Here is a 23,751-nt window from a genome sequence, read left to right on the forward strand (position 1 = left end):
GCTCACTATCAAGACTAATTCCTATAGTAAGACTGAAGTTAATTGGGGTAGCAGTGGAATGTGCAAAGAAGGAATCTGCATTCAACCTAAGAGCATCCATTCAATCTGTGTGAATAATATTGTCAGAGAGAAACACAAACACTGATATCTTGAAGCCTACAGTTTTAAGAGAGGAAACCTCCTACACCAGGAACTTGCGATTCTAGCAACTGGGTACTTAAAGCTCTCTTGATAAAATCTGATTAAAATTCTGACCACTAACCTGCAAAGAGGCTTTCAATCCATAAAACACACCTTGAAAATAAAAGTGGGCAAAGAAAAAGCAACTGTTCTCATAGGTCTAAAAGATTGTAATGACTGCTGTATGAACGTCAGAACACCACAATTGAAGTACATACAAATTGCAGTGTAACAAAGATTTAACATTGTGTTGTAATAACTGTTAGAAAAAATATTATTGTCATTCTAGGGAGAGAGGCAATAGTTCCATTTCCTCCTAAATGCTGTTTTCTAGGCTGTCCAATAATCCTGTAATTTACTGTAATTCCAATCTCCCAGGAGATTTACTGAGTATGTATAGAATAGATATCAGAATTAAACAGAACCACCAAACAAATCCTTCAAGTTCCAAGGCTTCACTCCTGCCAGCACCCTGACCAAGTAGAGATAATGCATCTGGTTCTAACTTCAGACATTTAACAAAAGAAAAACATGCCTCAGAAATATAGGTCTAATTTTCTAGATCAATGGCCAGAACTCCCAATTTATAGGTATCAGAGAAACTGTCCACTCCTATCTGTATGTAGCAAAAAGCTATTAAAGGCCATTCAATGTGTATTGTGGGGATTAACCTTTGGTAATTTTTTGGGTTTCAAATAAGAGCTTATTGTCCCTATTGGCTTGGAAATGGAAAGTTTCACTTCATAAATTAAGAACATTTATGGCAACAGGAACACAGCAAATATTCATGAATAAGAAGGATCCTATGGACTTTACTTAAAGTAATGATGATTACATGTTTAGAGACTCAAAACTATACTATAAACAACCAAATATTCTATTACACCTTTCACTTTCAAGTATCTACTCACTGTGGCCTAATTAAGACAGAGTGTGTTTCAGCATTTGTCATGAAACTGAGAAGATTACACTTTCAACACTCAGGGTATAGCTACACACAGGGCCGGCTCCAGGCACCAGCAAAGGAAGCAGGTGCTTGGGGCGGCCAACGGAAAGGGGCGGCACGTCTGGGTCTTTGGCGGCAATTCAGCGGCGGGTCCCTCAGTCCCTCTCGAATTGCCGAAGAATGAAGCGGTGCGGTAGAGCTGTCGCCGAAGTGCCGCCGATCGCGGCTTTATGTTTTACGTGTTTTTTTTTTCTGCTTCGCCGCTTAGGGCGGCAAAAAAGCTGGAGCCGGCCCTCGCTACACAGCAGAAGCTGTGCACAGGTTAGCTACCTGAGTTACCCAGGCCAGCTGGATTTAAGCTAACAATAGCAGCAAAACCACTCTAGAACAGGCTTCAGAGCTGGTTAGTGAGCTTACCCAGTGTGTCCGTGCTGGTCTTATACTACCTGTGCTGAAGCCATGCTTTACTGTCTTCAGTGCTACTGTTACCCACATTAGCTGGATTCAAACTAGCTTGGGTAGGCTAATCCATGCACAGCTTTTGCTGTGCAGACAAACCCTGAGACACTGAGATTTTGATTCACAGTTACAGCCAATAGGACTGGAATTCTATTCCATTGCTCGATTCTTTGTGAGGCATAATGGGATATCTACCTGTAACTAATTCTTATGCACAGCTGCTCTAAATTTTTATTTAAGTAATTCATCATTACACTAGAAGATACATTTTACTGTTTTAATTCTCACTGTCACATTTTAAATTCATAACAAATTTAAAATTTTAAAATTTACACCAATGACGATGAGAGTGAACTTAAAGGGGAGAATTATAAACGATTAATCGAGAGTGGCATCCCAATTTTAAAACTGTTTCTTGAACCTTATCTGCAAGCTGCAAGAGGAAAATGGGAAGGGAAAAAAAAACTTCAGGGTTCACACTTATAGAGCTTGTTTCCTCTATTCTCCTGCTTTCATATTATAAGAGAAAGACCTGAACACACTTTCTTCAGGGAGTAAATGGAGAATATCATCTTTGGTTACGTGAGGGAAGCGGATTTTAACCCACAAACAGCACTTCAGCAGCTTCCCATTGAAATGGTATTGGCATTTTATGAATCATAAAAACAACAGTAGTTGATACAAGTTTTTTTTTAAGGGCTGTCAGGTGATTAAAAAAATTAATTGTGATTAAAAAAATAATCACGATTAATGACACAATTAATCGCACTGTTAAATAATAATAGAATATCATTTATTTAAATATTTTTGGATGTTTTCTACATTTCCAAATATATTGATTTCAATTATAACACAGAATACAAAGTGTACAGTGTTCACTTTATATTTTTTTTATTACAAATATTTGCACTGTAAAAAACAAAAAAATATTCTTTTTCAATTCACCTAATACAAGTACTGTAAGGCAACCTCTCTTTATCATGAAAGTTGAACTTACAAACGTAGAATTATGTACAAAAAAACCCTGCATTCAAAAACAAATCAATGTAAAACTTTAGAGCCTACAAGTCCACTCGGTCCTACTTCTTGTTCAGCCAATTGCTCACACAAACAAGTTTCTTTACATTTGCAGGAGATAATGCTGCCCACTTCTTGTTTACAGTGTCACCTGAAAGTGAGAACAGGCATTCGCATGGCACTGTTGTAACTGGCATTGCAAAATATTTAGTGCCAGATGCACTAAAGATTCATATGTCCCTTCATGTTTCAACCACCATTCTAGAGGACATGCATACATGCTGATGATGGGTTCTGCTTGATAATGATACAAATCAGTGCGGACTGACGCATGTTCATTTTTATCATCTGAGTCAGATGCCACCTGCAGAAGGTTGATTTTCATTTCTGGTGGTTCAGGTTCTGTAGTTTCCACATGGGTATGTTGGTCTTTTAAGACTTTTGGAAACATGTTCCACAGCTTGACCGTCTCAGATTTTGGAAGGCACTTCAGAGTCTTAAATCTTGGGTCAAGTGCGGTAGCTATTTTTAGAAATCTCACATTGGTACCTTCTTTGTGTTTTGTCAAATCTGCAGTGAAAGTGTTCTTAAAACGAACAACATGTGCTGGGTCGTCATCTGAGACTGCTATAACATGAAATATATGGCAGAATGTGGGTAAAACAGAGCAGGAGACATACAAATCTCCCCCAAGGAGTTCAGTCACTAATTTAACACATTATTTTTTTAGCGAGCATCATCAGCATAGAAGCATGTCCTCTGGAATGGTGGCCGAAGCATGAAAGGGCATACCAATGTTTAGCAGATCTGGCACGTAAATACCTTGCAATGCCGGCTACAAAAGTGCCATGCGAATGCTTGTTCTCACTTTCTGGTGACATTGTAAATAAGAAGAGGGCAGCATTATCTCCTGTAAATGTAAACAAACTTGTTTCTCTTAGCGTGGCTGAACAAGAAGTAGGACTGAGTAGACTTGTAGGCTCAAGTTTTATATTGTTATTTTTGAGTTCAGTTATGTAACCAAAAAAAAAATCTACATTTGTAAGTTGCACTTTCACAATAAAAAGAACAGGAGTACTTGCGGCACCTTAGAGACTAACAAATTTATTTGAGCATAAGCTTTCGTAGGCTACAGCCCATGCCGAAGAAGTGGGCTGTAGCCCACGAAAGCTTATGCTCAAATAAATTTGTTAGTCTCTCAGATGCCACAAGTACTCCTGTTCTTTTTGCGGATACAGACTAACACGGCTGCTACTTTGAAACCTTTCACAATAAAGAGACTGCACTACAGTACTTGTATGAGGTGAATTGAAAAATACTATTTCTTTTGTTTATAATTTTTACAGTACAAGTTAGCAATCACTAGAGTTTTGAAAAGCAATGAATCAAACTAACCTTACTGCCAGTTGAGACTGTCTTGCCACTAACGTGCCAATTAGTCAGTCACTCAGCTTTGAGGTCTTCCCCCTGTTTTGCTTTTTGTGTTGAGAATATTTTCACCTCAAGGCAACACCTATTTTAGTACTGAAGAAAACTCCTCTTTGCTTTGTCTGGAAAGCAGTAGAGAAGGACAAAGAAACATACCTAGTATAGTGGCTCTCCAGGACGTGGCAAGAAGCCAACAAGAGCTTTTTTCAAAAAAATACCTTTTCTGTTCTTCACTTCAGACTTTAATTTGTTGACTTTGTGGAGAGATGACAACATTTATCCCCTGTGCTTTTGGTATTAGACTTACAGAAGGTTTCAGTGTAAAAGCTCCAATAAGTCTGAGTGAACCACTTTCATCGTAGGGCATATATCAGGAGAGCAAAAATTGTGGTTCTATACATTAGTAATCAGTTGATGCTTCTTGGCTTGAGATATGAGAAACTTACTGGCCCTCTTTCATGTTTAAGATGGCAATGAAAGTCCTAAGGAAATGTGGTTTCCTGTAGGTGGGTGGGACTGAACAATATAGGGAGAAAGAGACCAGTATTGAAGTGCTAAGTAGTTATCCCTGTTGCTGTTGTTTTGAGCTTTCCCAGTCTTGGGGTAAAGAAATTCTACTCAAAGGTCTGAAATGCTGTAACTTCATTGTTTTTGCCTGACATTCGTGTAATGGGACTGACTAATCCATCGACTGTAGATTGGTGTAAGCAAGACTGAAGAAAAACAAAATTTGTATGAGAAATATCTGAATAACTTGTGCAAGAGTTTAAAAGAAAATGAATTAAACACACTGATATCACCTCAATTTGTGTCAAATGAAATTAAGGCCGCTCTTCTATAACATAGTCTGAAAAGTATCTCTAATGTGTATTTAACTGTTTGAAAGGATGTAATACATGCATTTTATCAAGCTGTAAAACAAATTATCAACTGAATTTCCATTTATTAAGCTGCATAAATAGTGATGTATATATGGGTGGGAAGAGAATTCCAAACCTACAGACTTCATGTATTGGGCCCTTTTCTGTAGCCTTTGACTGCAATGGACTTCCACTGAAATCAATTCCCTCCCTACATAAGATACCTTTCTATACTAGTGATTCCTGGTTGTAAACACACTTCACATTGGGAAACTCTCTGTCTAGCACCAATGAGTAATCGATTGATTTATTATTATTTTCATTAGAGTAGCAGAGGACTCCGCAAGATCAGGCCTCCAAGCCTCCACAAACTCAGAGTAAGAAACATTTTACTTTTATATATGCCTTCTATTCACATAGCCTATTTAAAATCCACATTCCCATTCCAGTATTCAGAAAGCTCTCTCATTATCCAGAATTGCAGTCATAAACTTTGGAAGATAAAACAGGAGAGCTACCAAAAACCAAAACATAAACCAAAAACAAAATACTCTCCACTCTCCCCCCAAAAAACCAACCAAACAAAAAAACCACCAGCAAGAAGTTGAGGAAACACCACATTTGACCAAAATAACCAAAAGTCACTCCAATCAACTGAAAAGTAAATCTTAAAAAATCTATTTGGTCAGATCTTTCTTAGTTTAATTTTTACTGTATTAAGAGTCTTATCATGCTCCCTTCTTAAGCCTACTAAAAAACTCTAATTTACTGCAATGGCTGGAGGCTCAGGACCTAAATCAACAAACACAGAGATGGAAGAACTCTCTTCATTATCTTGAAATATGAAAAAGGTATGTTATGCTATATAATAAATTAAGGCAACTTTAGAAATAAAGTTTATTGCTGTCACTCTTCCAACACACACACTGCAGTTAATTACTGGATTTGAAAGACATTTTTTTTTATTCATAGTGAAACCGCAAAAAACAAATATTTTAAAGCAATGTTAAGGGTCTGGCTCAAACAAGTAAGGAAACTTAGAGTTATGGCTAGACTCCATCTATAAATTACCTTTCCGTACCACAAGGATTTTAACACAAACATACCCCATGAGCTGAAAATAGAGATCAAAATTCATCTTCATTGTAACTCCAATAAAAGCAATGAATTAGGCCTGGAGTCAGAGAAAGTCCTATTTTTACAAGGGCTTGAAACATTTATTGGACATCTACTACTCCAAATATCAGAGGGGTAGCCGTGTTAGTCTGAATCTGTAAAAAGTAACAGAGGGTCCTGTGGCACCTTTAAGACTAACAGAAGTATAGGGAGCATAAGCTTTCATGGGTAAGAACCTCACTTCTTCAGATGCAAGTCACTTGCATCTGAAGAAGTGAGGTTCTTACCCACAAAAGTCTTAAAGGTGCCACAGGACCCTCTGTTACTTTTTACTACCCCAAAGACTCAGTTTATTATTCCAGGACAAAAAAAAATCTTTCCTACCACACACAGGGCTAAACTCCTCAATTTTACGGAATAAACAATTAGTCACTGTTTACTGTTTCCTATATTTCATTGTAATACGGACACTTGGTCGTCTGTTTAATACATTTTAAAAAGGTATTTAGTAGGGGTATGTCTACGCTGGAGTAGGTGTAATTTCCAGCTTAGCTAGACATACCCATGCTAGCTCCGATTGTGCTAAAAACAGAAGTGTAGCCATGGTGGCGCAAGTGGAAGACCAGGCTAGGCAGATCACAACCCCATCTGAACCCGTAAGTACGAATTCAGGGCAGCTAATCCCTCCTGCTGCTCACGCCACTCCAGCTACACTTCTATTTTTAGCACGTTAGGACAATCGGAGCTAGTGTGAATGTATCTTACCCAAGCTGTAAGTAACACCTCCAGATCCAGTGTAGACATATCTCTTGCTTTTGTTTTGTCTTCTTTTTCTTCCTATCTTCTCTTCACTCTGTGTATCTTTTCTTTCCTTTAATAGATCACGGTGTATATCATGACCTTCAGCAGCCATTTCCTCTTTTCTTTCACTCTCCCTCTATTCCCTTATAACCCTTTCTCTACCTCTTCTCGTATGTTTTCTGTCTGGACGCCCAATGTCTCTCACTTTCTCAATACCAAGCAACAGAGGGTCCTGTGCAAGTCATGACTTGCATCTGAATAAGTGAGGTTCTTACCCACGAAAGCTTATGCTCCCAATACTTCTGTTAGTCTTAAAGGTGCCACAGGACCCTCTGTTGCTTTTTACAGATTCAGACTAACACGGCTACCCCTCTGATACCTTCTCAATACCCTATTTCTTATCACATCAGTCTCTCCCCACAACTCTCTGTCCACACCCACCCATCCATCTACATAGAACTTGAAAAATTATAGCTGATTCCTAAGAGCCAGGGGACCCAACTAAGATGAAAGGTATGACTGTACAGGGGCAATATTTATGTGAAAAGCCAAGTCCCCATGTCTTCTTTCTCAGCTGGTAAGAAGTGAATGGTGCTTGAGGTCTTGCCAGAGTATTGTCTATTGACCCTACTCAGGGTAAAAGATGCCTGATCAAATTTAAAGCCCCCACCCAACCCTTCAAACCCTCTGGCTGCTGGAAGATGCACATATTTTGTCATCCTTGCACTGCAGAACCTCTGGGTGCTCCAAGCGTGGGGTACAATTCTACCCCTCTTCCAAGTTCCAGGTTGTGTTTTTTAAGTTCTTTCACAGTGAAAGGGCCTTCCTCTGCTGCCTCCAGTTTCATGAGCTAATAAAATGATGTAATAGCTACTGTGCTAGTGGGAAGAGCATTTCTTGGTACACCCCCAGACAACCCGCAAAGGCAATGGCTCCTCCAACATAGGAAGGACCCCATCTCAGAAAATAGCTCTGGGAGAAAGTCAGAAGTGTGTTTTTTCCCCCTCTGATGTTCCTTGCTGCAAGTCACCCTACTCACTGTTGTCTCTGGCCATCTTTCTTCCCCTGATTTTACCTGGCCTCACTGTCTGCTTATTGGTGATCTAGAACAAAGAGGAAATATCCCCAGGGAAACAATAGCAGGGACAAAATAATTAAAGGAAAAAAAACTTGTTTACGGCTGGAAGAAAACACATAGACAGCTCAATTCCTGCTGCTGGTGTTCCTGTTACACTAACACTTTCATGCTGAGAAAGGCAGGACAAACATCCCTGACTTCCTCTTTCAATTATTTCTTGACTCGGGGTCCCCTCTCTATGGCAGGAGTCATGTCATTAGGGCACTGCGTGTGCCAAGAAACATTCATCTGAGTCCTGCACTAAATCCGTTATTGTAACTATAATAAAGAAACAATTAGCCCTTAACAGATTGCTTTTCATCCACAGATCTCAACACCTTTAACAAACATCATATTCCCATTCTACAGCCAAGAAACTAATGTACAGAAATGTGGGATGAATCATTTAATTTAACAGAGCTGGTCAGTGACTATGCTTGGAATAAAACCCAAGTCTTTTGACTCTTAGGCTAGTCTTCTATCCAATGGACCATGATTCCCATAGGTTTCTGAATACCAGGAGCAAAACTGGAATCTTTAATTTCACTCCGCCGCTCTTTTGCAAAGTGAAGAGCACCAGTAAAGGCTCTGATACTCTCTGGAGAGTTTGAGAGCCACCACCGCATCGGTTTATACTCCATTCATATCTGGAAGACCATTTTCACAAACAGAAGAACTGGAATTTTTGTTTTAAATCAAGTCTTAAATTCTGCAGAAGCGAATAGGACTCACTCATGAAAGCTAAGTAGGTGCCCTGGGTGAGTGGATTTTTCAAGCTTCAATTAAAATGATAGCACAAATAACGCGTGTTGGACAGCAGCACTAAAACGTTTCTTTTTAAAAAAACATGGAAGGTGATACAGCAATTTTGTACAACTGCTTTAGAAACAGATTGTGACTTGGTATTGTAAAAGCTATCCTTTAAATATGCATTTACAGACTTTAAAAAACCCAGATCATTTACTCAATAAACCTCAAGGCCTTCTTCAAAGTAATTACTGCCTGTCATGTAACTGAACCCATATATTAAAAATCCTTTTGAAGAAAAGCTTGCACAGACACTCTGCTCATATTTCTGAATTAGAAGACATGCTTGTAAAAACACTTTTCTCCAGCTGGCTCAAAGAAAATAGTCTGCATTGTGAACTAGATGCCTACTAATTGTGGATAAACAAACTATTTTTTATTGTTATAATGTAAAAAAAATGTTTTAAAGACTGAAAAAAATTGGTTGAAAACATATAGCAAAAAATGCTCATCCCAGGATCATTAAATATATTTACAAACCTTTGGCACCTGGGATTTAACATGTAAAGTATGGCAGATTCCTTCATCAGAAGTATTCTGTGCAAGTATTCCAAAAATATACACTTACATGAATTAGGAAATATGACTTCCACGGGTATTTCTCACTTAAAATATTATTCCACTAGCAGTTCCTGATAACATGAAAATGTGTGTGATGTGCCATCGCTGGGAGACCATGGAGAAGTAGAAGCAGTTTTTGTAGCTGTGCTAGTACTAGGTATAATGGAGGAATTTGTAGTCTGTTCTTATTTAGAGTAACCCTTTTTATTCAAACACTTGACAAAATATCTCAGAACTTTCTTCTGTGTGTTTGTGATTTGGTTAACACGGGTGGGGTTCTCTCTTTGGGGAAAAGACAAATAAACATTCTCTTTTTACCATCTACTTTGGCATGAAGACAGAGTATGGGTGCTTATGAATATATATACAGCTTAAGGTTCACATATATATGCTACATTACAAAAATAAAGGTTTCACGTTTGTCATTTGAACATATGTAGTATTCAGCTATTATTGTATAAGGACTTGTAGTTGGGAATCCAAGCTCTGATATTCCAAATAACTATACTTTGAATTAAGGCAACAATAATTCTGAACCCCACATTTATATTAATGGAATAATGATATATTCCCTATACTCACTACTTGAAATACCAGCTCTCCTCTCCACTGCACCCTCACTTACTGTATATGGGAGGATACATGGACCTGGGGGTTATAGCATCCCCAAGGCCACAGTACAGACTACCAATTGGATTCCTTGTCCTGCCAGCCCCTAAAGAGTTCTTCAGCACACACCCTTGCTGCCCCGGTTATACTCTGGGACCAGGATCTGCTCCTAAAGCATTGACAGGCTCCAATTCAACCTACAAATTAATGTAGTTCGACCAATTTAGACATAGGAATAAAAATATGTCCTTTGACCTTTTTCTTTTCTTCCTTTTCCTTTTCATTTCAGGACATTTATTCCCAGAAACATAGGGAAGGTAACTGAATGGGAGCATCTAAAGTAGAATATCAACAAAAGTAATTTAAAACAACATAGCCATTAAGCCAGGTACAAAGAAAGTGAATGACCTTTTCCTAGAGCAGGGGTTCTCAAGGGACCCCTCAGGGGGTCATGAGGTTATTACATGGGGGGGTCGCAAACTGTCAGCCTCCACCCCAAACCCCACTGTGCCTCCAACATTTATAATGGTGTTAGTATATTAAAAAGAGTTTTTAATTTATAAGGGGGGGGGTCACACTCAGAGGCTTGCTATGTGAAAGGGGTCACCAGTACAAAAGTTTGAGAATCACTGTCCTAGAGGCATAGGATCTTCTCCTGAGGTCAGGGAGAGGGCGAAAGAATCTTTCACTAATTATTAAGTTTCTTCATGCCTGCTCTGAAGTTGTTCTTGTTTTGCTCCTCCAGAAGAACTCTTAACAGCAATAAGGGAAACATCCTCTGAGAGGTCCCTTCCTTCTAACCAAAATACAGGAATAATCTTTACAAAAACCATCTCCAAATCCTCCTTTCAAAACCACTGGAATTTTTGGTATGGCTTCTGATCAATTATGTGTCCACTAGTCTTTACTAAGCTATAGTTGTCAGCCTTCTGAGCTAATTCCAGAACTATGCAGTTTGGTAACAAAACACTTGTGAGAGCAGAGTTTATTAAGCACTGCCAGAAGACAGATAAACAGTGTGGTCCAGTTTAAAAGTGAGACAGAACTGGTTTTAAAGGCAATAAAACCAGGGAGATTATTCAGGTGAACAGTAAGCAATACAAATGTAAGGCGCGCGCGCGCGCACACACACACACACACACACACTTCAATCCCTTCATAAAGTGTCCCCTTTATGACTATAAATTTTATCAGATACAACTTCATTTTGTTTCACCCGTCCCCACTTTCTTCTGTGTGACCATTAGCAAATAGTAAAAATAGAGAAAAGTCTCTCCATGTAACAGTTTCACAATACTCATCTTTCTCAATGCCCTGTTCTATGGATGTCACAGTTTTTTAAGGGTATGCCAAGGCCAGGTTGTGGGAGGTCAGGCAGGTGCCCAACAAGTCTTTAGATAGGGCCAGATTATGCCCCATTCTGCAATCCAGCGGAAGGGAGTAGATGGTGCACCATACCACCACCATTTCCTGTGCATACACAGAAACAGGCTCTGCAGAACTACTACATCCTCTCCTTGTTCAGGTGGGTGGGAAAGGAGAGGGGCAGGGAGATCCCTGTCTCCGTACCCCCAACACACCAGCAACATAGTTACAACAGCACAAGCGGGGAGCGTACACTGTGACCTGTTGCAGTTAACTCCCTTCTCAGAGTAGTGGAGAGACAAGGAAGGAAATTTTTTTATTAGGGGTTTGCTAGTAGTTTTAATACTATGACTAGGACTTCAGCTAGGAGTTTCAGGTCCTAGAAAAACATAATTAATACTTCCACACCATCAATGTTTTGTAATATTGCAATGCATGCACGTACATGCTCTTTCTTCCATACAGCCACAATTTGCAAGCTGGCCTGGTCTCGCCCCACTCCACTCTGTATTATTTTTAACTCATTCGACTTTGCCTGGTCCTATTGGTTGTCTCTTTCACCTCAGCTCCTCGTTTTTTGCACCTGGTTCACACCTTTTTCTGTCCCCACCACACAAACCTTGATATGGGATTGGACCAGGTGATAATATTAGGTCCTTTCTATCTTTAACTTTTGGTGATTATTCACATGTTATCTAGTTGAAGCAGGTGAATCCTGCTTTATTTTTTCTTGGCAACAAAAAACATGACATGCTCTTTTCATTTCTACAGACACACACCAAAGATATTGCACCCGAAAGACTTGTTACTTCTGACCTCATGGAGTACAGGGTGCAAGACCCAGCGTGTCTGAAACAGCTGAGACACCCTCTAAACAACAAAATTGTTGTTGCTGGTAATTAAGTAGGAGGAGGTCTAGGATCAGCTTTTTCAAATCTATCCACAGATTAATCTAAATATTATCACTACTCTAACTAGCAATACCAGATTGCCTGACCTTCTCCTCCACTTAATAACTTATCATACAACATGCAGCCAATTCAATGTCCAATGTGTCTTTCAGTGATAGGACACTCCAAACCATTTTTTCATTACTTATTAGCTATGGAAACAATTTATAAAGTGCCTTTAATTGGAAAATGGAGACAGCCATAGGAGAGCAGTAAGAGGTTTAGAAAACAGGACTTATGAGGAAAGGTTGGCAGAATTGGGCACATTTAGTCTACATAGTATTAAAAGATATAGTAATAGTCTTCAAATAATGTACAAGGTTTTTATAAAGGGGATGGTGATCAATTGTTCTCCATATCAAGTTAGAGTAGGAAAAAAAGTAATAGGCTTAATTTGTAGCAAGGAATTTAGGTTAAGTATTAGCAAAAGCTTTCTAACTACAAAGATAGTGAAGTACTGGAACAGGTTACCTAGGGAGGCTGTGGAGCCCCATCACAGAGGGTTTTAAGAACAGGTTAGATATACACCTACCAGGGAGAGTCTAGGTGTACTTAATCCTGACCCAGTGTGGGGAGATGGGGTAATGAACTAGTTGAACTCTCAAGGTCGCTTCCAGCCCTAGAGTTCTAGGATTTAATGATTCTGTCATCTGCTAGAATTGTAAATAAGAGTAGGCATAATAATGTGCATGTCTATATACTGGCTATCGAATTATACACACTGTAATTAATCCATCTATGGTAAACAAAATAAGAAGTAATTTCATCTTTGTTTTTAATTAAAAACCTTGAGTGGGGGTAAGGTTCTGGACTCAAAACATAAAAAATGCAGAAGGCTATATTTAAAACAGTCAAGAGTTTTGGAAGTAAAGAGGTTATCAAATCCATAGTAGTAGTTTGTTTTTGGCCAATCTTCTTCCATTACATGGAAAAAATAATTTCTGAAATTAGCCATGTTACGATAGTGATTGTTCAATGTTTGCCGATAATTGGATGCCTTTGCCACTGTTGATTATGATGTATTGCTGGTGTGCCTGAGAACCTTGGAGGGAACGAATGGAAATCCCAAAAGGTTGGGTTTGGGCAAGTGCTTCTACCCTGATGACATTCTCATTTGGAACTCTGCTGCATTCTATTCTGTCCTCTCCTTTGTTCAACGTATATACGCCGAAGCCATTAGAAGAATGAGAGGCAGCATGGCTTATGGTATCTTCAGTATTCCGGTGAGAGTCAGCTGTGAGATTTTTGTCTCTCTTCTGACCCAGACAATACAGTCAAGCAGGCATGAGATTGGGGCATGCTTCCGGTTCAATCCAGGTAAAACAGAGGTGATGTTTTGTGATTTGAGGGTAAATAACTGAAAGATGTTACTCTTAAGGAGCGTGTTTCAGGATGGCTGGCCCCTGTAAATGAAGAACGTCTAGCTCCCCTGTGCCAGACTAAGCCAATTAAGAAAGCAGGGCAGCAGCTGGGGCTATCAGGAAGAATCACTGGATTTCTCTTCCTTGCTGGGAGAGAGACTTGGAAAGAGGAGACAGAACGAGGTCTCTAAGGAAAGCTCTCTGAAGACACTCCCAGGAAAGAGAGAGGAATTATCCGGAAGCCAGCAGAGAGGCTGGCCTACTGTCTTTCATGAGCCAAAGCCAGTGCCAGAAGACTGAAAAGGACTGAGAGCTAGGGATCCAGTGGCGGGGTTAGTTGGCTGACCTTCCTGACGCAAAGCTAGTGCCGGGAGGCTGAAAAGGGCCTGGCCAAAGAAGGCGAGAGAGAGCTGAAGGCTGAGAGAAGTAGAGGGAGATGGCTGCTGGCCCTTGGAACTGTAGTGCTGAAGTAGAGGGCCAGAAAGGACTGAGGCTGGGAGTGCAGCATGGTGAGAGACTACAGGGCCATAGGAGATAGCTAGGGCATGGAGAGGGATGCTGTGGCTTTACTGGATGTATTGTCTAGACTATAGTTTGGAGACTTGAAATTGAATCTGGGCCTCCTACATCCCAGGTGGCCAAACCACTGGGCTACAGCTTATAAAGAAGGTGGTGATGGGGGCAGCAGCACCACCAGCTCCTCCTCTGGCCAGTTTGTGAATCTAGTTTTTTTTTTTTTTTTTTTTTTTTTAATTTTAAAAAGTGAGTTGAAACTACATGAAATGGTTTGTTTCAGGTCAAACTTCAGGTGTTGATTTTGACCTCTAGAGATTTAAATGGTTTGATTACCACAGCTGGGGTCTGTGGAGATGCTTAAGTTGGAATTCTCTTGGTATAAGAGCATGGGAATGCTTGCAGGTCATTCTCTGTGAGAGTCCCTTTCCTTCAGAACGTGCTCCCTCCAGCCCCTAGCTAGCCCAAATCTGCCGACATTCAGGGCACATTGCACAGCTAATCTCTTTAAAGGAGCTTTTGGGGTAGGAAATACTGTTTGAGAGGTTGCATTTAGTGGGGGTGGGTGCATTTTATCTGCACAGTAGTCTATTCGGTTTTTGTTATGCTTTGTGGGGTTAGTGCTGGTTCCCATTCCTTTATATTAACTATGTTTTTAACCAACTGATGGTCAATCTCAAGTGTAAGACAGGTGTCTCTCGTGGTGCTATAAATAAGGCTTTTTATAAATAGATTTGTCAGCTTAATAATCACCAGTGTATGGAAACAGAACATTTAAATCTAAGTATTTCTGAATGATAACAACTTCCTGTAATCTTCGCCCACTAAAAATCCTCAAGACCACACACACACACACGCACGCACATAGACACACACACACACAGAGCATTTGCCATAGAAGAGTCAAATGCTAGCAATAGCTACCTCCCTGCATTTCCAGTAATAATTAAAAAAGGAATATATAGTATATATTTAGAATAGGAAATAACAGCAGTATGTCAGATAACACAGTGTGTTACATAACAGTAACTTCAAATTCAGTGGGACTCCATAAGGGGTCTGAGCTGGAAGATTGCATTTCAAGATCACTCATGTACAGAGGTTGTGGGGAGCACAAAGAGAAGAACTGGGGCTCCGAAGAATATAACAGATGTACAACCCTCAAAAACAGCTAGTGTGTGAGGGCAGAAGGTTGAGAGTAGTTTTTTCTTAAACCTTTATGTTATCAAGATAATATATATATAAAAAATAGCCTCAATCAACAAACTCAATTGGACCTGGGCTAGTAAAATCCTTCACAGTAACTAGCAGTATGTTCTACAGCCGGGATACTCAGATTGCTGCTCTCAAGCCACAAGTGGCTGTTTAATGTGTCTCCTGCAGCTCTTTGCCGCACATGATATTAAAACACTGTGTGATTTAATTATTAACCAATCTGAGGCCTGGTCTACACTGGGGGGATCGATCTAAGTTACGCAACTTCAGCAGCTGAAGTCGACGTACTTAGATCTACTTACCGCGGTGTCTTCACTGCGGTAGGTCGACTGCTGACGCTCCCCCGTCGACTCCGCCTATGCTTCTCACTCCGGTGGGGTACCGGAGTTGATGGGAGAGCGCCTGGCGGTCGATTTATCACGTCTTCATTAGACGCAATAAATTGACTCCATTGGATCGATCGCTCCAGAGGTAAGTGTAGACATGCCCTAAGTTATTAACCAATCAGGATGCTTTTACTATGCTATTAAACAATTAAGTTATCAACTTGCACTAAGTTATTCACTTATTTGCTGTGAGAATAATACATATTAAAAAGAAAATATTTTCTTCATCATACTGTTTAAATATGAATAGTACTATAGTAAATGAAACAATGAATTCAAACTACTCTGGCTCTTTTGGGTAATGGTGATCGCTAATTTGGCTCCTGAACCACTGAGGTCTGAGTATCACTGTTTTACAGGCTACATTCCTAATTAAACCTTTCAAGTACAGACATACAAATAAACTAAGCATTGATTAATCGGCTTTGACTGTGCTTTTTATTACAAGTCCGGGTTGTTGCTGGTGGTGGCCTTTAAAAAAAATTAAAAAGTTAGAAAGGAAAACCCTATTTTAGGACAACAAACAGAAAATCTCCTCTCAATTACAGCAGATGTACTCAATTGAAATAATATTTTCCACAGGCAATTTTTACCTCTGAAAATAATTGTGTGGTAGGAATTAATAGGAGCTCTTTAATGAAAATCAAGCTTGTTCTAAAATAATCCTAGAGTCACTACATAGTAATTCCTGCTGATTATTGCCTATTACATACTTCAAAATAATTGGCTAACAAGCCTTTTGTTACTACAAGATTAAAAGCCTAATGGGTTTGAAAGATTTATTCCAGTTCTTTAAATATATTTGAAAAGCTGTCCCATTTGTGAACTGAAAACGTTTTTTCATAACTTTCTTTGTAACCCTTTAAAACAAAATTATTGTCCAGTATAAATGACCCACGTTTTGAACTCTGAACTTTCTGATTCATCTGAACCTTCCAGAAAATGCTACAACAAGGCCTTATCCTACAAAACTTTACTCACATGAATGGCCCCATTGAAACCAGCAGGACTAGTCATCAGACTGGGCCCAGTTTGTTTCTGTCCAAGTCACTTTCTGAAAACAGCATTCACTAGTTTGCCTCAGGAAGAAAGCATTATAAAAAGTATATAAAATAATGAATGGCATAAAGAAGGTACAACAGGAAGTTCTGCCCTCCCTGCTTTGTAACACAAGAATGAGGACACATTCATTTAAATTGAAAGATGGCAGATTCTAACCGATAAATGGAAATATGTTTGACACGATGCATAATTAGACTGTGGAACTCATTACCACAGAAAATCATTGAGGCCAAGAATTTAGCAACATTAAAAAAGATCGGACATTTACATGGATATCAATAATATCCCTAGTTATCCTAACTGACAATAATTTTGGAAGGAAAATTAAACCTCATGCTTCAGGGCTTAAACCAATCTCTAAATATTAGAGATCAGGAAAATCCAACATCTACCTAATGTGAGATGATCTAAGCAACCAGTGCTAGCCACTGTTGGAGACAGCAGCCTAGACAAAACACAAGTCTGATACTATATGGCAATTCCTATGTTTTATGTTACACTTCTGTTAAAAAATATGAAGTGACAGTTTGGAATTATATGCTTGAAAAAAACAAAATTTTAGTGGGCATTTATTAAGTAGCTGTGACTGTGTAAATAAACCCTTCCCAAGAACAGACGGTGTTTTGGAGCTGTTTTGGGGTGGGCCCCACTGCACCTGCAAATCATGCCAGGATTGGAGGAACAGTTAAAAAGAAGGAACTCTACTCAGATCGGGGGAAACCTTGGGAAGGGAATAGGCTGTTGAGCTTCTCCAGCCCTGGAGAGAGGACTGACAGCTTACAGAGCCCCTTCGCTCCCAGAAGGAGGGTGAAGACCCCGAGTCAAAGGTGAAAAAGAACTGCAGCGTTGCACTGGAGCCTAGTGAACTCCAAAGTGCACATTGATACTCCCAGGACATTGACAATCCCTCTGAAGCAGTGATACTCACACCTCAATGGTTCAGGAGCCAAATTAGCGATCAACATTACCCAAAAGAACCACAGTAGTGTGAATTCATTGTTTCATTTATATGTAATTCTCACAGGAAAATGACTGACCAAGTATTCTACAATTGGTTAATAACATAGTAAAGGCATCCTGATCGGTAAATAACTTAGATTGGTTAATGATTAAATCACACGGTGTTTTAATATCATGTGCTGCAAAGAGCCGCAGGAGACACATTAAAGAGCCACTGGTGACTCCTAAGCCTCAGTCTGAGTATCACTGCTCTGAAGTAAGAGACGCCCATATCTTGGAGGAAGGTTTTTCTTTACTTTTGTTTTGTTTAACCCCTTTTGCTGACTACAGAGCTGTTTGGTGGCATCACCAGAGACACAGAAAGGGGACAAGACAGTCAAGAGGCCCTGCCAGAAAGTGAGCACCAGCCTGCTAAAAAGATGCCCTGCAGTATTCACTGGGGTTGGGGTGGAGTAATTGGACTCATGTGTGTGCCTGCCCCATGTAATCTAAAAGAGGGTGTCCTACCATGGGCAGATTTGTAACAGTTGCAAAAATAAGTAATTTTCAAAGTAGGGTCCAATTTTCTCACAGTAAAATTACACATATAGCTGTATGTGCACATTTATGTACAAAAAATAGCACATGTAAATACAACTTCTCCACATTGGTACAAGTACTCTTTCAGAGACCATCTTAAGTCTGACTTCTGAGCCTAATTTACATTTGTAAAAAATTTGCAAGGGGGAAAGGAGGATGGCTGCAGGGAGAAGGAAAAGAGAATGCCCTTAGGTTTGCCCAGGGTGGTTTAGTGCCTAAAGAACTCATCATATACAGCATTCCAGAGGCTCCAGATTAGCACCTGCCACACTGTCATTTCTTCAAGCTTTTACTCCACCAAAGCAAAGATATTTAACCTGCTCTCAACATTTCTCCAGTAGCATATGTGCTACCACTCTAAAGGCACAAGAGGTTACCTTTTCTGAATAACTCTTGAAGGCTTTCCGCACTTTGATTCAATACAGCCCATATTTCCTCTTCCTGCAGTGGCCCTCCCCGAACCTCCAGGGCTTCAGCCAGCGACACGTGCATATTACCTGGGAAAGAAGACATAACTGGATTAAGAAGGCATGTGCGCACATACACACACAGATTCATTTTTTCCTTATGTGTAGCATTTAAGTGGAAATGTATATTTTTAAAGCCTAAATCACAAACTCTCTACCATGCTACTGTTAATAAAACTTAGGTGGGGAGTGAGGGGGGAACCCCCTACAGAATTTTAATCACAAGTGAAACTTGTAATTAAAACATCATGATTGGAATGAAGCAGAGGAAAAAAGGAACAGTTTTGGGGGGGAAAAACACATTAGATTCATGTACTATCCAACAATTAACTGCAACATTCTAGCATTAAACTATCTGAACATCTACTATGGGCAGGAGTTTGCTTTGTTTAAACAACTGACCAGAATGATTAATATCTTCAGTTGATTTACATTAGTAAACCCATTAACACTTTCTGATTGGAAAAAGTAACACCAGCAATTTATCAGAGAACAATCCCCTCCACTCCCAACATCACAGTTTTCAGATTTTTCCTACCCTAATCACAACACAGTGTATGCTGCTTAGAGAAAGATCAGTTCTGAATTTATGTCTGCTGTATTCAGTGTCTGCTTAGTAAGCATGGGGAAAGTGTTGATGTATAGATTGTATCCCTGAAAATAATACAACTTTGTTGCTTCACAGCTAGGAGAGTTAAAGACTTTGCAAAGAATTTAACAGTGCTTTCATAGTCACAAAAGAATATCACCATAATGTGGTCCACAGTTGTTTAATCAATCAGCATACTATATGATTCTGACAATAATTGAATGTAACCCAAATGTATTCTTTTTATTAGTCTAAGCTCCATTCATCTGAGACATTTACTTGCTAATTTTCTGCAGCTGAGCATGGATGCCAAATATTTTCATCTTAAGCAATTGTGTCATTTTAGTGAAACATATAACAATTGAAAGTCTGTCTCTGTTTCTCTCCTCTGTTGCAGCAGTATGCAGGTCTCTTATATAGCAAATTAGAGATCATAATAGCTTCATTTTCCATTTGGAAAGACTTCGATTCTGGGCTCTGTTCCACACAAGAACCCCAGTCTCCAAAGCTTCCATCACGTCTTGCTAAGAGAGAGCCATTTAATTACTAATTCTAACTTCATGGGGTCAGTACCTTGTTCTTCTAGGAATGTGACATATGTGCCTATAAAGCAGGTTATTTCTGAAGTGCAGCGGGTTTGTTTTTTTAAAAAAGGCAACCAACCAACAACCCCCCAAAACACAACAAAAAACTTAAAAAAGTTTCTGGCTCAGGTTATCATTGCCAGCTCATATGCCCTGACATTTTGTAGGAGAGAAGAGATGGTCTACATTTTCTTGCTTATATGTATTCTTATGTAGCTCATGTGTTGATTTTGTTAGTTATCCAGCTTTATGCCTAGCCAAACAAACGCTGCTGTAGGAAGTAGCTATGGCTATTCAATGGGTGGCACATGTCACTCCGAGACAACACTGAACCAATCATCCAATATAATTGTAGAGTGTATTGCACTACCAGAGGTATCTTTTTCCACATAAGATGAAAACCAGAAGTCCTGACCATTAGTGGTCAGATTGCTAACTATGTAGATATGATCTGGTCCCATCACCATAGTATCCTGGGCAGGCTTTGCAACCTCAGGATATTAATCCTATAGCCTGGCCAAATGCCTTTTTGAATAGCTACATTCCATCTCTCATTTCCCCATGCATTTGGTATTCTTCGCTTCCTGACCTATATATACTGTTAAAGAGCTGTTCAGGCCTATCCAGAAGAAGAGATTACTCAGCTGGTGTAGTAACTATGGATCTTCAAGATGCTCCATTGCATGTACGCAGGTGCCTCTTGAGTCCTCAATCAGAGATTTTCAGTTAGCTGCATCTGTTCGGCCTGCGCACACGTCCTATGCCTCCTTGTGCCGGACACCGAGACTATATAGGGGTATGTGGGCGAACGCCCTCAGTTACTTCTCCACCCAAACTTCCCTTGAGGAATAGTCCGAAGCAGAGGGGAAGGAGGCTAGTTAGTGGTAGGTGTTTGAGGAATAGGAGGCTAGGGCACCCTTCAAACGTCTCCGCCTGTGTGTGGGAGGGAGGGTGGGGAGGAAAGGAGGGGAGGGTTGAACAATTCTGGCCTCCCTACAAGAAGATACCAGTCCCTGGGGTCCCAATGTGGCCATAGGGAAGCCCATATGGAAGTGTTAGTTACACCACCCTTGGTAGTAAGAACGATCCTCCTGTAACTGTCAGGCAAAGGGTTCTTGGAGATGTAGGTCAGAGAACCCTGAACATCAATAGAGGAGACTGACAGTCTTCCTCATTTTCTTTTATCTCATCCAATGCAGGGGGGACCCCACAGAAAATGGTGGAGAGTCCTGCGATACAGGAGGGCAGTAATCCAGAGATCAAGGTCTCTGTATCGAGACACATTCGGTACCCATGAGGAGAGGGGACTCTGGCTCATCTGTTGTCCAGAGGTCCCTTGTATATCTTAATTCTTGAGGTACTGAGTAAGGGATTGGTACCAACATAGTATTCAAGGCCATGGTCACTGACGCCAATGTTGATGGGTGTACTGAAGTTGATGCCAATGGTGTCTGGAGCCACTGCACACTCGGTTCTGAATGCATAGGTACCAACAGTTGGGCTGAACATGAAGGTGCCCGTCCTGGATATCTATTCCTGCCCTCCTTGCTTGAACACAGTACTGAGGTTTTATCGGAGCTGTGTCTTTTTTCCTTGGAGCTGTGGGACTTCACAGTCCCGCTGATATTGGAAGAGGAGTCCTTCACTCAATGGCATCAAGCCAAGAAGTTGAGGCTACGGAGACTGTGGATCTTGTCAGACACCTGATATTTTTCAGAGATGCCCCCTTAAGGTGAGAGTCTATGCTCCTCTTCTTTTGGAAACTTTCCCTGACACTTCCAAAGTCTCCCTGGTGTTAAGGGGAGGTTGTGCTGAGATAGCAAGGGTGCTGGATCTATCTGGAGACAGATGTATAGGAGGAGTCTCCTAACTTGGCTCAGATGCCGGTACCAGGGTGTGCTCCATAATAAACAGCCAGTGCTTAATCTCCCTGGTCTTCCTCACCCTGGTCTTGATGGCTAAACAGAAGTTGCACTTCTGGGAGATGTGAGACTCCTCCAAGCAACAGACACACTTAGAGCAGCCGTCACTCACTGGTATAGCCTCTCAGCAGGAGAGACAGTGTTTGAAGCCTGGAGAGCCAGGCATGGCCTACCGAGAGAAACAAATCCCCCATAGTGAAAGAGGGGAGAAAATGATCCTCTCCCTACTTAGCTCTAACTATAACAACACTAAAACTAACTACACTGAGTATTCTAAGGCTACATCTACACTACGGGGGGGGGGGGGGGGGTTGATTTAAGATACGCAAATTCAGCTACGTGAATAGTGTAGCTGAATTCGACGTATCGCAGCCGACTTACCCCGCTGTGAGGACGGCGGCAAAATCGACCTGTGCGGCTTCCCGTCGACAGCGCTTACTCCCACCTCCGCTGGTGGAGTAAGAGCGTCGATTCGGGGATCGATTGTCGCGTCCCAACGGGACGCGATAAATCAATCCCCGAGAGGTCGATTTCTATCCGCCGATTCAGGCGGGTAGTGTAGACCCAGCCTAAGAGAGTTATAAAAGCCGAGGCACGCTCAAGGCAGACATGCCAAGGCTCCGTCTCAGGCTGAGGCAGCTGAGAAGGAACTGAAGGCGGTTTGCCTGAGCACCCCTATATAGCCTTGGTGTCTGGCACAAGGAGGTGTAGGGCGCATGCGCGGGCCAAACAGACACTACTAACTGAGGTGCATGCAAACATGAAGTGGACCACCCATTGGGACACTATTTGAAGAAGCGGCATACGTATTTAAATGGTGGGTGACATTTTTATATGTATCTGTATCTATACATTATTTACACTTCGGAATCCTTTAGAATAAAAAGATGCTATATTCAAATATATGTAATTGTCACTTATAACAGAAGAAGAGTGCCTGACACAGACACTGTTGCCAATGTACTATACAGTAGTCCTACACTGTACTGCTATTTGAAAGAACAAACTAATGATCGCATTAGGTCACTGAAATAATTTATTTTTCTCTCTAAGTCACTAACTATGTTTAACATTCAATTTTCATTAGATGTATTTATTAATCTGAAGTGTTTTCAGGAACCAGGCTTTGAAGTCACTAGGTCAAATCAGCATATTGTAAATAATTTACAACTGTAAAGTCACAAAAATTAAGGACTAAAAGAAATCCATTAAAAGAAAGTCAAGGAAATTTAGAGATGAGGATAAGTTTGAAAATCTGAGAAGAAGGGGAAAGATGCTTGAGTGTTATCCTACTTCACTCTGTTATGACTAGGTAATTAGAGATTTAGGGGCAAATTTAGACTTGCATAAATGGGTGAAAGCCAGACTGCACCTGTTTCCAGTCTGAATTTGACCTTAACAGGGAATTTTGTCTCAAATGTTGAGATCTAAATTTACAATAAAATGGGATAAAATAGATGGAAAAAGAAGGGATATCTTCTGCCTGCAAAGACTGAAGGTAGGTGTTCTCAAAATGTTGGCTATTTATGCCATACCATAAAGAAGTATGTGCTGACAGCATGTGCAATACTACAAAGAAGATCACAGAGAATTTAGCTAACGGCTCCTCGGTAACTGAGGTTAGATTATAAAACTGGACAGCTCTTCACATAATACACTTCTATGTAATTGTGCAAGCTACATTTATTTTTACTGACGTATATAAGGAATCAATGGAAGCGGGATGTGGAGCCTTTCACTTGAGTTACTGGAGCTACTTTCATAAATCTCACTGTTGAAGCCAATGATAGACAGTTTTGTCAAGTAGTTCTCAAATATATATATATATATATATTAGAGACTACAAATTTAAAAGTGGAATTGAACTGTCACTTCAGAAAGTGAAACAACTACTTAG

General features: G+C 40.3%; 1 protein-coding gene across 15 annotated transcripts in view; it reads right to left on the reverse strand.

Moving 5' to 3' along the window:
* PTPN13 (protein tyrosine phosphatase non-receptor type 13) overlaps positions 1 to 23,751 on the reverse strand; it is a 188,498-nt gene that overhangs the window by 130,693 nt on the left and 34,054 nt on the right. For all 15 annotated transcript variants that reach the window (XM_065596146.1, XM_065596141.1, XM_065596140.1 and 12 more), the window contains exon 2: positions 18,670 to 18,789. In XM_065596146.1, the coding sequence (XP_065452218.1) occupies positions 18,670 to 18,784 (115 nt within the window). In that variant the 5' untranslated portion in view covers positions 18,785 to 18,789. The remainder of the gene's footprint in view (positions 1 to 18,669; positions 18,790 to 23,751) is intronic.

The sequence above is a fragment of the Chrysemys picta genome, chromosome 5 (genome assembly GCF_011386835.1).
Source record: "Chrysemys picta bellii isolate R12L10 chromosome 5, ASM1138683v2, whole genome shotgun sequence".
Classification (NCBI taxonomy): Eukaryota; Metazoa; Chordata; order Testudines; family Emydidae; genus Chrysemys; species Chrysemys picta.